Here is a 14,600-nt window from a genome sequence, read left to right on the forward strand (position 1 = left end):
CTCTCCAGAAGATAAGAGTATTGCCACATAATACTGAAGGTCTGAAGTACCTTCCCAACTACAGTTTTACTCTGAGCACGAATCACTTTCTCCAAAATTTCATCCAGCTCTATTCCATTGGGCAGTGGTGTCAGTTCCTCCTTATGATATCCTGGGTAATGATACAATTCTACAAGTTTATTCTTTTCTGTGACCATCTAGGGATCAAAGGAAGAAATAATCCATGAGAAACATAGGAGACCCAAAATCCAGTGGGTTCTACTGGGGCAGTCTGTTTAGGAAAAATGAACATCCTATGCCTAATAAAATGGGCGTGATAGGTCTTTTAATCAAGGTGCAAGATTGTCCCAAAATACATTAAGTTCAACATAATGGGTTAATAAATAAGTCTAAACTGTGGACTTGAGTGTCTCTCACTGTATCAAGCAAATTAAGCCCCAGTTGTTCTTATAGTGATGACCTAAGACTTATTAAGTGGGATTCAAGCCTCAGATCTGATTAAAGGAAGACATTATAAGAGGCTAAGTAAAATGACGATTACCACATACAGCAATAAGCCAGAACATACTACTTTATGCTTCCTGATCCTTATGGAGCTTGTAGATTAAATCTGCTTGTTCGGCGTGTGACTGTGGGCCAAATTACATAATACCCAGGAACTCTTTATTGGCTCTTTTAAACATTTCTTTCTAAAAAACCAATATTAGAGGATTTGAATTTTTTAAGGGAGGGAAAATGCATATGTTTATTCAAGCATGGAGGAGTATTTAACTTTTGTCCTCACATACAGGATGTATGCAGGATGACAACAATAAACTCTGGCTGCTGAAGATTCTACATTATTTCCATAACAATATTTCATTATTATAATTATGAATACTGAATTTTATTTAATTATTAATTTAATTATAATAATTAATAATAATTAATTTAATTATAATTATTAGGAAAATAATATTTTCATTTTTGTACAGAGTATATTATCATAGTCCAAACTCAGACTACGGGATATACAAGCTGTGGTATACCTGAAACAAAGGTTAGATCCTGGTAGATAAAAGAAAGAAAGCTGTCATTTATACCAGTCAGAGCTTACTTCCCTGGGCTTACCAGCAAGTGCAAGTAGGAGGAAGATTTTCTCAAGGGAGGAAAGGATTATCTTCCACTCCCAGTGATTCTGACAGAACTCCCACCCACCCTAGCTAATAATTACCTACCAGGTGTTCCATTTCATTTCTAGTTTGGCCTTCACCCTCAACTCTTATTTACAATATGGATTTGATACAGATCCTGGGTTATTTTATAGGCTACAATAAGATAATGAATTCAGAAACTTCTTGAATGTAATATGAATACCGTTTTTAGGACTTACATAGAAATTAGTAATAACCACTAATGTTCTATGTAAAGTATAAATGTTCAAACTATGGTTAGTGGTTGGGGAAACAAATGGAAAGGAAGGGGAGGCTCTATCATCAGAAAGTTTTTACTATGCCTTTTTCGTTTTTTAATCTATACGTAGTTTTTTTTTTGTTCTATCTCATTTCTTTTCTTCTTTTGTATTTCAATATTTTAACAATAAAATATACAGTATTTTAAAAAAAATTCCTTGAATATTCAAAATTATTGTGTAAATCAGGAGTGGGGAACCATTTAACATTTAAGAGTGAGGCCAAAAGCTTCAGTGGGTGTGGAAATAATACAAAATGGGTATAAATATGTCACATATGTACAGAAAGGGCTAGGATTTCATTTTTTCTTTAGCTTCCAGAGTTTTCTTGGTTTTTATAACTATTGTAATTTTATTTTAGGGGATTTCCACTATGGTTTTGTATGTACAGTATCTTGCTTAAATATGGTGGGAAATTATACTGTCAATTTTCAGCAAAAGGAGTCAGAGTAGGTTTTGGGGTTTAAAAAAAAAAGGTTTTCTGGGCCATAGGTTGCTTACTCCTTACTAAATGCTAAATATTATTATTATATAAATGAAAATATTTTAGGAACATTTATAATTTTTTTTCAAACATGTACATTTTAGATGTTTTATACAGAAGCTCCCAGAATTCCAAGCAAACAATCAAATCTTTTGCAATATCAGCATAATTGGTCGAATAGGTTACAAATGCGAGTTTAATGGTTACAAAATATGAAGAGCCTTATCCTGTATGATTTCTTCACAGCATACATCTCACAGTAAAGCTTTTGTTTCCTGATCATTAAGAATAATATAGCTTCTAACTTTTTCTAAATATTATATGCTTATAGGAAGGGGTGACTCTTGATTTGTCACTCAGTGTCATACCTTTTTCTGAGTTACTTTGCTCTGATTTCTTACAGTATCTATGTCTGAACCATGCCTTCCAGGCTTTTGAATCACCACCTGATCCTTCTCTGCAATGTAAGAAAAGGAATACTCCTGCTGAGCATCTGAGTAGAAGCTCACATAATATGCAAACTTGGTTGGTATGTAATTATCCAGGCACAGAGACTTAGACTTGTTCCATGTTAATAGTTTTGTTTTGTCATTGCACTCAAAGCTAGAGGGAGCCTATATATACAGGTAGTCCTCACTTAATGACCACATTTGAGACCAGTTCAGTTGCTAAGTGAAGCAGTCATTAAACGAATCTGACCCAATTTTACAACCTTTTTACGGCAGTCGTTAAGCAAATCACTGGGCATTAAGGGGACCAAGTGGTTGTTAAGTGAATCACATTGTTCCCCATTGATTTTGTTTGCCAGAAGCTGGCTGGGAAGGTCGAAAATGGTGATCATGTGACCATGGAATGCTGCAATGGTCATAAATGCAAACCGGTTGCCAAGCACCCAAATCATGATCACATAACCATGGAGACACTGCAACAGTTGTAAGTGTAAGTACTGGTCATAAGTCAGTTTTTCCAGCACCGTTGTAAGTGTGAACCATCACTAAATGAATGGTTGTTAAGTGAGGACACCTGTGCACAGAAAGCCTATGAATTGGGTCACATGTGGTATTTCATAAAGTCATAAATAACATTATAGTATGAGCCCAGTTAATGTGATTTGGTATAACCCCTCAATCATAGTTCTCTGACAAGCCAAAATTAGGACCATTGCTCTGCCCCCCTGCCCGCAAATGCACACATGCTCCACCTCAAGAGACTGCAGGAGTGAACTTATGAAGTCTTGAAGTTGTATGTTGAGCAGATAGAAGAGAGAAAAAAGTAGATGTACAAGTCGAATGGCAGTTTCTTCAAACATTTTGGATTCTTAACATTTGTTACTAGAAGAACAGTTTGGTAAGACATCTGAGTTAAGCAACTGTGACAGAAAGGGATATCATTCAATATGTTCTAATGAAACCTTATGTTTGAAGCAATTAGACCACTGATTTAATATTGTCATTATGTTTACCTTTCCCCTTGCTTATACGTCGTCCTTTTCTAGAACCCTTCATTTCTGCATATTTCCTCAGCATCATATCCTCAATCACCTTCAGTGAGAACAGTGAAGAAAAAGGTAAATAGATATCAGTTTCTTAAAAAGTTCTGATTATCTTATTTATGGAGAACTGTAAGAGGACATATTGTCATGAGCACTGATGGTGAGCAGGTGGGGGCCCCTATCCAGGGGGGAAAACGCATGCGTAGTAGCGAGGAATTGAGCAGCCATTCAAAGAGACACAGATCAGACCCACCTTGACTTTTGGGGTTTATCTGTCTGGGTTTTCTCACGCTTCTTCAGTTTGTTAGGATTTTCTATCTACTGTAGCAGTAATAAAACACTAGAGACTTATTCCTCGTCTCAGCGTGGTTCCTGCTTGTTAGGACACATATTCTCTATTCTGTAATTCCTGTTTATCTGAACAGTTAAAATACTACATCTCCTCCATTGAAAATTTTCATTTACTTAGAATTAGAGAAATTCAAATCTCTATATGCCTAACAATGTTCAAGCTGTTAAATAATTCAGTCATGTAGATCAATTGAGCCCTAACTGTGGTCTGAAGAATAACAGTACCATTAATAGCCACCAATACCCTACTCCAAAGACTGATAACTACATTTGCCCTCTTGTGCTATGCACATTTGTGCATAAGGACGTTCAAGCTGAAAAACTTCCATCACTTCAACCCAGTTCATGCAACAGCATCATCAACTTGGCATGTGCTTTTTATTCTCTGCACCTACTCAGCTGTATAAGAGTAACTCTAGAACTTCTCTCCTATTTAAAAGAAAAAAAAAACTGGATTGATTTTCAGCTTGTCATCAGAAAGGCTAAGCAAGGTACTTGACAATTCCTAAATTGCCTAAAGTTAGAAAAAACACTCTGGGATTCTGCATATTAAAAATGCTGTAAAAAAACTACTTACTACATCACTATTGTCATATCTTCTCAATCCCAGTTCTAAATGAGAGATTTTTCTATTCACATTTTGTATATTGCCAATGACATACACTAACAGATCTTGTTAAGGATTTTTTCAAAAGTCTGTAAAGAGGGAGAGTATATAAATGTTCTTCAGCAAAGGATCGTTACCTTGTCGTGGTGCTGGAGCTTGAGCACCTCAATGATGCCATGAGCTAAACCGTGAAGGGCCACCCAAGACAGGAAGGTCATGACAGGGAGGTCAGACTAAATGCGATCCCTGGGGAAGGTAATGGCAACCCACCCCAGTATTCTTGCTGTGAAAACTAAATGGATCAGTACAACCAGAGATATGTCGGTATACCATCGGAAGATGAGACCCCCAGGTCGGATGATGGTCAAAATGCTACTGGGGAGGAACAGAGGATGAGTTCAACTAGCCCCAGACGTGATGACGCAGCTAGCTCAAAGCCGAAAGGACGGTTAGCGGCCAACGGTGCTGGTGGTGAATGGCGAATCCGATGTTCTAAGGATCAACACACCATTGGAACCTGGAATGTAAGATCTATGAGCCAGGGCAAATTGGATGTGGTTATTGGTGAGATGTCAAGATTAAAGATAGACATTTTGGGCATCAGTGAACTGAAATGGACTGGAATGGGCCACTTCACATCAAATGACCACCAGATCTACTACTGTGGACAAGAGGACCACAGAACAAATGGAGTAGCCTTCATAATTAATAGTAAAGTGGCTAAAGCAGTGCTTGGATAAAATCCAAAAAACGATAGAATGATCGGAATTCAAATTCAGGGCAAGCCATCTAACATCACAGTGATCCAAATATACGCCCCAACCACAGATGCTGAAGAAGCTGAAGTAGAGCAATTCTATGAGGATCTGCAGCACATAATGGACAACACGCCTAAAAGAGATGTTATTTTCATCACAGGAGACTGGAATGCTAAGGTGGGCAGTCAAATGACACCTGGAATTACAGGCAAGCATGGCCTGGGAGAACAAAATGAAGCAGGACATAGGCTGATAGAATTTTGCCAAGACAACTCAATGTGCATAACAAACATTCTCTTCCAACAACCTAAGAGACGGCTTTATACATGGACTTCCCCAGATGGACAACACCGAAATCAGATTGACTACATCCTTTGCAGCCAAAGGTGGTGGACATCTATACAGTCAGTAAAAACAAGACCTGGAGCTGACTGTAGTTCCGATCACGAACTTCTTCTTGCACGATTTAGGATCAGACTAAAGAGATTAGGGAAGACCCACAGATCACCTCGATATGAGTTCACTAATATTCCTAAGGAATATGCAGTGGAGGTGAAGAATCGATTTAAGCGACTGGACTTAGTAGATAGAGTCCCGGAAGAACTATGGACAGAAGTACGCAACATTGTTCAGGAGGCAGCACATGTTCTAAGGACATGTTCTAAGGATCAACACACCATTGGAACCTGGAATGTAAGATCTATGAGCCAGGGCAAATTGGATGTGGTTCTTGGTGAGATGTCAAGATTAAAGATAGACATTCTGGGCGTCAGTGAACTGAAATGGACTGGAATGGGCCACTTCACATCAAATGACCACCAGATCTACTACTGTGGACAAGAGGACCACAGAAGCAGGACATAAGCTGATAGAATTTTGCCAAGACAACTCAATGTACATAACAAACACTCTCTTCCAACAACCTAAGAGATGGCTTTATACATGGACTTCCCCAGATGGACAACACCGAAATCAGATTGACTACATCCTTTGCAGCCAAAGGTGGCGGACATCTATACAGTCAGTAAAAACAAGACCTGGAGCTGACTGATCACGAACTTCTTCTTGCACAATTTAGGATCAGACTAAAGAGATTAGGGGAGACCCACAGATCACCTAGATATGAGTTCACTAATATTCCTAAGGAATATGCAGTGGAGGTAAAGAATCAATTTAAGGGACTGGACTTAGTAGATAGGGTCCCGGAAGAACTATGGACAGGAGTTTGCAACATTGTTCAGGAGGCGGCAACAAAATACATCCCAAAGAAAGAGAAAACCAAGAAGGCAAAATGGCTGTCTGCTGAGACACTAGAAGTAGCCCAAGAAAGAAGGAAAGCAAAAGGCAACAGTGATAGGGGGAGATATGCCCAATTAAATGCAAAATTCCAGAGGTTAGCCAGAAGAGATAAGGAATTATTTTTAAACAAGCAATGCGCGGAAGTGGAAGAAGACAATAGAATAGGAAGGACAAGAGACCTCTTCCAGAAAATTAGAAACATTGGAGGTAAATTCCAGGCCAAAATGGGTATGATCAAAAACAAAGATGGCAAGGACCTAACAGAAGAAGAAGAGATCAAGAGAAGGTGGCAAGAATATACAGAAGACCTGTATAGGAAGGATACCAATATCAGGGATAGCTTTGACAGTGTTGTCAGTGAACTAGAGCCAGACATCCTGAAGAAGGAGGTTGAATGGGCCTTAAGAAGCATTGCTAACAACAAGGCAGCAGGAGACGACGGCATCCCAGCTGAACTGTTCAAAATCTTGCAAGATGATGCTGTCAAGGTAATGCACGCTATATGCCAGCAAATTTGGAAAACACAAGAATGGCCATCAGACTGGAAAAAATCAACTTATATCCCCATACCAAAAAAGGGAAACACTAAAGAATGTTCAAACTATCGAACAGTGGCACTCATTTCACATGCCAGTAAGGTAATGCTCAAGATCCTGCAAGGTAGACTTCAGCAATTCATGGAGCGAGAATTGCCAGATGTGCAAGCTGGGTTTAGAAAAGGCAGAGGAACTAGGGACCCAATTGCCAGTATCTGCTGGATAATGGAAAAAGCCAGGGAGTTTCAGAAAAACATCTATTTCTGTTTTATTGACTATTCTAAAGCCTTTGACTGTGTGGACCACAACAAACTGTGGCAAGTTCTTAGTGGTATGGGGATACCAAGTCATCTTGTATGCCTCCTGAAGAATCTGTATAATGACCAAGTAGCAACAGTAAGAACAGACCACGGAACAACGGACTGGTTTCAGATTGGGAAAGGAGTACGGCAGGGCGGTATACTCTCACCCTACCTATTCAACTTGTACGCAGAACACATCATGCAACATGCTGGGCTTGAGGAATCCAAGGCTGGAGTTAAAATCGCTGGAAGAAACATTAACAATCTCAGATATGCAGATGATACCACTTTGATGGCTGAAAGCGAAGAGGAACTGAGGAGCCTTATGATGAAGGTGAAAGAAGAAAGTGCAAAAGCTGGCTTGCAGCTAAACCTGAAAAAAACCAAGATTATGGCAACCAGCTTGATTGATAACTGGCAAATAGAGGGAGAAAATGTAGAAGCAGTGAAAGACTTTGTATTTCTAGGTGCGAAGATTACTGCAGTTGCTGACTGCAGTCAGGAAATCAGAAGACGCTTAATCCTTGGGAGAAGAGCAATGACAAATCTCGATAAAATAGTTAAGAGCAGAGACATCACACTGACAACAAAGGTCTGCATAGTTAAAGCAATGGTGTTCCCCGTAGTGACATATGGCTGCGAGAGCTGGACCATAAGGAAGGCTGAGAGAAGGAAGATCGATGCTTTGGAACTGTGGTGTTGGAGGAAAATTCTGAGAGTGCCTTGGACTGCAAGAAGATCAAACCAGTCCATCCTCCAGGAAATCAAGCCAGACTGCTCACTTCAGGGAATGATATTAAAGGCAAAACTGAAATACTTTGGCCACATAATGAGAAGACAGGACACCCTGGAGAAGATGCTGATGCTAGGGAGAGTGGAGGGCAAAAGGAAGAGGAGCCGACCAAGGGCAAGGTGAATGGATGATATTCTAGAGGTGACGGACTCATCCCTGGGGGAGCTGGGGGTGTTGACGACCGACAGGAAGCTCTGGTGTGGGCTGGTCCATGAATTCACAAAGAGTCGGAAGTGACTAAACAAATAAACAACAACTGGTATATTAAAAGACTCCTTGTACATGGTGCAAAATGCAAGGAAGCCAAGCTGCAAGGCTGCAGTTGGCAACACGCCATATCATGACCAATGTGTACACCTGATGCACAGGAGATTTGGTCATGCGAATTTCAAGTATATAGCACAAATGCCACAGCTGTGTGCTGACCTAAAGATAAAACCCTGTGACAAATACTTAGATTGTGTAGTTTGGAAAGAATGCCAAACACTAAAAACTCCTGTGAGTAAGCACAGTGACAGAGTTACAACTAGACCTTTGGAAATTGTACACTCTGACATTATTGGTCCTTTTGCTCCAAGTCTTGGACAAGCAAGGTATGCAATGACCATCATTGATGATTTCTCAAGATACACATTTATCTACATCATAAAACATAAAGATGAGGCATCTGAGAAATTTAAAAGTTTTGTGACATGGGCAAATAGAAAATTCCCTAGGCCTGTATCTGCACTCCAATGTGATAGAGGAGGAGAGTACCTTTCTCACAAATTCAAAAGGTTCCTAGTGGAAAAGGTGATAGAACAAATTCTTTCTAACCCTTACACCCCTCAGCAAAATGGTGTTGCTGAAAGAAAGGGCAGAACCTTGCAAAATGCCATGGAATGCATGCTTAAAAATTCACATTTATCTTTTAAGTATTGGGGAGAGGCAATATCTACTGCCTGTTATGTACAAAACAGATTGTATAACTCTGTGATTCAGGACACTCCATTCCATTTGTTTTATGGTGTGAAACCAAAGGTAAACCATCTTAGAGTGTTTGGTAGTACTGCTTGGGTTCATATTCCAAAACAACAGAGAAGGAAAGGAGGCCCCACAACAAAGAAAGCCATCTTTGTTGGCTATGAACAAAGCCAAAGGAGCTACAGGTTCATAGTGGGAGAGAAATTAATAATTAGCAAAAGCGCTTCTTTTGCTGAACAAAACTGGGGGAGATTAAACTCTAGCTCTCCAGTTGAACTGACCACCACAAGAGAACAGCAAGGTCTTGGTGATGGTGATTTTTTGCCTGATGAGGACATTAAACCAGAAAAGCAAACTGAAGATCTGTCTGATGAGACAGATGCTTCTCAGGAAAGTGATAGGAGTCATAATTTAAGCCCTGTATTACCTCGCAGATCTCAGAGGAGTAATAAAGGCGTTCCTCCATCACATTTTCAGGCTGAAACAGTAAAGGCATTTCACATATTCACAGAACCTGAGTCTTTAGAACAAGTGAATGCTTTACCACCTGAGATTGCACAAAATTGGCATTCTGCCATGCAACAGGAGTTAGCATCCTTGAAAGAAAATAAAACATGGAAACTGGTAAATCTACCTCCCAATGAACGCTGTCTAGGTTGCAGGTGGGTTTTCAAACTGAAAAGGGATGCTGATGGCAAAATCCAAAAATATAAAGAGCAAGGTTAGTTGCAAAAGGGTTCACTCAAAGGAGAGATTTAGACTTTGACAAGACTTCTGCACCAGTTACTAAAGGTGAATCGATTAGATTACTGTTAAAAATTGCTACACTCAAAGGAATGTCAGTTCACCACTATGACATTCAAACTGCATTTCTCTATGGTGATTTAGACCACAAATTATACATGCAGCAACCCACTGGCTATGAAAAAGGGGAGAATCTGGTCTGTGAACTGCAGAAGTCAATCTATGGGTTAAAACAAGCTGCTAGATCCTGGAACCAAAAATTAGATGAAAAACTGCAGAATTTTGGTTTTGAAAAAAAGGAAAAGCAGATCCATGTGTATATATGAAGAAAGACAAACAAGGCTGTATGTATCTGTGCATTTATGTTGATGATTTGCTGCTGTTCACATCAACAGAAAAACAAAGGCTTGATTTTGAAGCCTGCATGAAAAGCCATTTCATATTAAAAAGCCTTGGATGTAACAAATTACCTAGGTTTGGAAATACACAGGGAGAAGGATGGTAGCTTTCTGTTAAACCAACATAGTAAAATTCAAAAGCTCCTAGAGGATTTTAATATGCAAGACTGTAAACCAGTCTCTACTCTGATGATAACAGATTTTCAGAAAGATATAGGAGAAACTCAATTAACTGAGGCAGAGAAATATAGATCTGCAATTGGAAGTTTACTGTACATTGCAAATCACTCTCGCCCAGATAACTCAGATTCTGTGGCCATTTTAAGTAGACAGGTAGAGAAACCTACATCTACTGGAAAAGCAGCACTGAAGAGTTTAAAGAGGTATTTGCAAGGAACAAAGAATTATTGCCTGAAGCTAAATGCCTCTGGAACAGAGAAATTGCAGGCTTTTGCCGATTCTGACTGGGGAGCAGATGTCAGTGGCAGGAAATCCACTTCTGGGATTTTAATTCAATTTGCTGGGTCTAGCTTAGGCAAACACTTGTTGCTCGTTCCACTGCAGAAGCAGAGTTTTATTCTCTAACACAAACCTGTAATGAGGTTATATGGTTTAAACATTTGTTAAAAGACATAGGCATGGAAGTGAACCAGCCTATAACTGTTTATGAGGATAATCAAGCTTGCATTGCTATGGCAAAATCTGAAGCCTGCAAAAATAGGACAAAACATATCGATATTAGATATCAGTATATCAAAGATATGATAAGCAAAGGAGAAATAATGTTGAAATATTGTGAATCAAAAGACATGATTGCTGATATTTTAACCAAACCTCTTGCTGTACCAAGACACAAAGAGTTAACAAAGCAAATTGGTTTGCATCCTATTCTGTAGTATAAAAAGGGGAGTGTTAATATGCTTTCTACTACAGATTAAGGTTACTATGGTAACTAATCATTTTGGCCTGGTGAAGAGGTTGAATTTAATTGTCCTCTTTTCGGATGTTAATTTTTGCACCTGGAGAGAAGAACTTGCCTGGACTTGTTTTAGTTTCAGTTTCCCTTCTGTGTAGGCATGTAGAGAGTTAAGCAGCTCTCACTGAGAGCCTGTAAATATGTTTGCTTTCTGTAAATAAAATTATTTTTATAGAAATGCCTGATGTGTAACTTTTCTGAACTCTCCTGGGCCAAAGGCTTTCCTAGCAATCTGCTAACATTGACAACCGACAGGAAGCTCTGGTGTGGGCTGATCCATGAAGTCATGAAGAGTCAGAAGCAACTGAACGAATAAACAACAAACCACTTTGATGGCTGAAAGTGAAGAGGAACTGAGGAGCCTTATGGCGAAGGTAAAAGAAGAAAGTGCAAAAGCTGGCTTGCAGCTAAACCTCAAAAAAACCAAGATTATGGCAACCAGCTTGATTGATAACTGGCAAATAGAGGGAGAAAATGTAGAAGCAGTGAAAGACTTTGTATTCCTAGGTGCGAAGATTACTGCTGATGCTGACTGCAGTCAGGAAATCAGAAGACGCTTCATCCTTGGGAGAAGATCAATGACAAATCTCGATAAAATAGTCAAGAGCAGAGACCTCACACTGACAACAAAGGTCCGCATTGTTAAAACACCATTGTACTATGGTGTTCCCCATAGTAACATATGGCTGTGAGAGCTGGACCATAAGGAAGGCTGAGCGAAGGAAGATAGATGCTTTGGTACTGTGGTGTTGGAAAATTCTGAGAGTGCCTTGGACTGCAAGAAGATCAAACCAGTCCATACTCCAGGAAATCAAGCCAGACTGCTCACTTGAGGGAATGATATTAAAAGCAAAACTGAAATACTTTGGCCATATAAATGAGAAGACAGGACACCCTGGAGAAGATGCTGATGCTAGGGAGAGTGGAGGGCAAAAGGAAGAGGGGCCGACCAAGGGCAAGGTGGATGGATGATATTCTAGAGGTGATGGACTCGTCCCTGGGGGAGCTGGGGGTGTCGACGACCGACAGGAAGCTCTGGCGTGGGCTGGTCCATGAAGTCACGAAGAGTTGGAAGTGAATGAACAAATAAACAACAACAAATATAAATGTTGCTGTTATTTCTATCTCTTTTTTCTTTGCTTTAAATATTGCTTTTTAAATATAATATGTATTATTTAATTTAAGAATATAGAAACGAGTTTTAGAATACTGATCAGTGCAATGTTGGAATTCAGTCTCTATTCCATCTTCTCATAATTAATAGTACTAAATTCTTAGATGACATTTGCTTGAAGATAGTGTTTTAAGAACAAGTTGTTGGGGTTTAACTCTGGTAGTTTCTCTTCCTGACTCCGAATTCTGCAATGAGACTAACTATAGATACAAAAGTTTTCTTTTATAACTCTGGAGAACAAAAGGATGTCCATTTGATTGCCAGATTTGACCCTCCTGCTACCTATCACAGATCTGAAGCTTACTTTGACTTGTAAGGCTCTGAACAAGTATTTTTATCATCATTCAAACAGAATCTAGTATGTTTGGTTGCAATTATTTGTATATGAGAGCCAGTTTGGTCTAATATTTAAGGCAATGGGCTAGAAAGCAGGAGTCTATGAGTTCTAGTCCCGCCTTAGGCATGAAAGCTGACCTGGGCCAGTCACTCTCATTCAGCCCAACTCGGTGCAATGTAGACTAGCCTCCTCATGGTGCACCCGGGCAATGTGACTTATCATGGCTAAAGAGTCTACACATCTGGCTGCTGGACCTCACAAGGATTTCCTAGCAAGAAAAACAGCATGAACACCAAACTGCTATGCCATACGATTAAAATATATAGAGAGTCCCTCTTGGGGGAGATGGGCAGTAACAAAATTTGAATTTTATTTATATTTATATTTATATATATATAGTATTTTTCATAACAAGCACTTAGGTTCAGAGACCCACTTCAAGTCTTTTTTCAAAAAAAAAATGAAGGGAGACTTAGTCCAATAGCAATTTGTATAACAAAAGCATCTTTCAGCTAAATGGAAATGTGTATATACAAGCAATATTTTCATGCAGACTTCATATTGTTTATAATTAGGGGGGAAAAGGATACAACGTGGAAGGTCATCTAAATTGCAATTCATGGTGTCACTTCTTTCTTCTTGGGTTGAGGATGGCAAAACCAGGAACCCCTTTAGAGGGCTTAAAAATGCTTTACTATGTATCAGATCCATCCTGCAGCAAACAACATTAAAAAAGAGGGAGAGGGAAAACATGTTTCCATTTGAACCAAACTTTTATTCAGTCATTTTACTCTCCTGCTCCTAAATCTCAGTCATCCTTGTAGTGGCCAAATTATCATCAGCTTGTGCTGGAATGTATTTTAGGATCTCCTTGTGGGATCAAAAGGAGTTGCTTACATAGGAAATTGTATCTGCAAAACTGCTGAACAGCCCTTTTTAAAATGGCCTGGTCCCTATTAAGGAAGATGGGCTGCTGAGATATATTAATGAAGTATTTTGTAGATAGAATTATTTATTTTTCTTTGGAGTTAGAAGCTGGCTGGACAGAGTGCAAGAATGGGACCAGGGTGACATCTTGTGATGTCACCTGGGAAAAGTTCACACCTATTGATCTTGAGGAAGTGGCCAGAGTGGCAAGTAGTTGCATCAGCTGCCAGGGAGGGAAGAGGAGATTAGATTGGGGCTATCATGAATGCAGCAGGGGGGAGATGCTGGGGACTCTGAAGTGGGCTCCAGTGTGACCCTCCTCAAGAGGGTGACCTTGGATCTAGCTATATTGGACAGTTACTGCCCAGTTTCCAACCTGAATTGTTGGGGGAGGGGCATATTCAGAATTGTCCACTGAATTGGAAAATAGGGCACTGTGTGAATATATGTATTTATATGATGACATAAATCACAGTGGAAATTTAGTCTACTGCCTTACATCTGGGTATGGTAAAGCAAGGTTTCACTAAAAGGATGTCACAAGAAAATCTCTTCTCTTCTGTTCCAAAGTGTAGGATCCGGAATAATGGATTTCCTGGAACGTAGATTCCGACTGAATATTAAAAAAAGTTTCCTAACAATGCGAGAAGTTCGACAGTAGAACTAAGAGTACCGCGCTTCTTTCCCTGTCTAGAACTGTCCAAGAGGTGACTGGATACGGGATGAGACTCGACGGCCTAAATGTCTTTTTCAGTTCTCTAATTTGGCACATGGAAACTACAATCTGCCGAGTCATTATCCACTCAGCAACAACACACCACACTCAGAACTCTCAGCCATTGTTCAGTTTGGGGACGGCTATTATGGGAATAAAATGCTCACTTTCCCGGCGGCAGCCAACGCTCGACTCACGCCACGTACCGCCCTCTCCCGGAAGAATCTAGCTTCGCTCCCTCACTGGGCGTCCTTCTGTTACCGCAGCAACCGAGGCGGAAGAAACTATTTCCTT

General features: G+C 39.7%; 1 protein-coding gene across 1 annotated transcript in view; it reads right to left on the bottom strand.

Moving 5' to 3' along the window:
• Positions 1-13,375, bottom strand: part of FAM227A (family with sequence similarity 227 member A) — a 31,676-nt gene extending 18,301 nt beyond the window's left edge. Inside the window, exons 1-5 of the mRNA XM_063308571.1 lie at positions 13,255-13,375; positions 4,355-4,440; positions 3,397-3,475; positions 2,303-2,391; positions 51-197 (exon numbers count right to left, since the gene is read on the bottom strand). Of these exons, the coding sequence (XP_063164641.1) occupies positions 51-197; positions 2,303-2,391; positions 3,397-3,475; positions 4,355-4,440; positions 13,255-13,375 (522 nt within the window). The remainder of the gene's footprint in view (positions 1-50; positions 198-2,302; positions 2,392-3,396; positions 3,476-4,354; positions 4,441-13,254) is intronic.
• Positions 13,376-14,600: the final 1,225 nt, after the last annotated feature.

Source organism: Candoia aspera, chromosome 7 (assembly GCF_035149785.1).
Source record: "Candoia aspera isolate rCanAsp1 chromosome 7, rCanAsp1.hap2, whole genome shotgun sequence".
Lineage (NCBI taxonomy): Eukaryota > Metazoa > Chordata > Lepidosauria > Squamata > Boidae > Candoia > Candoia aspera.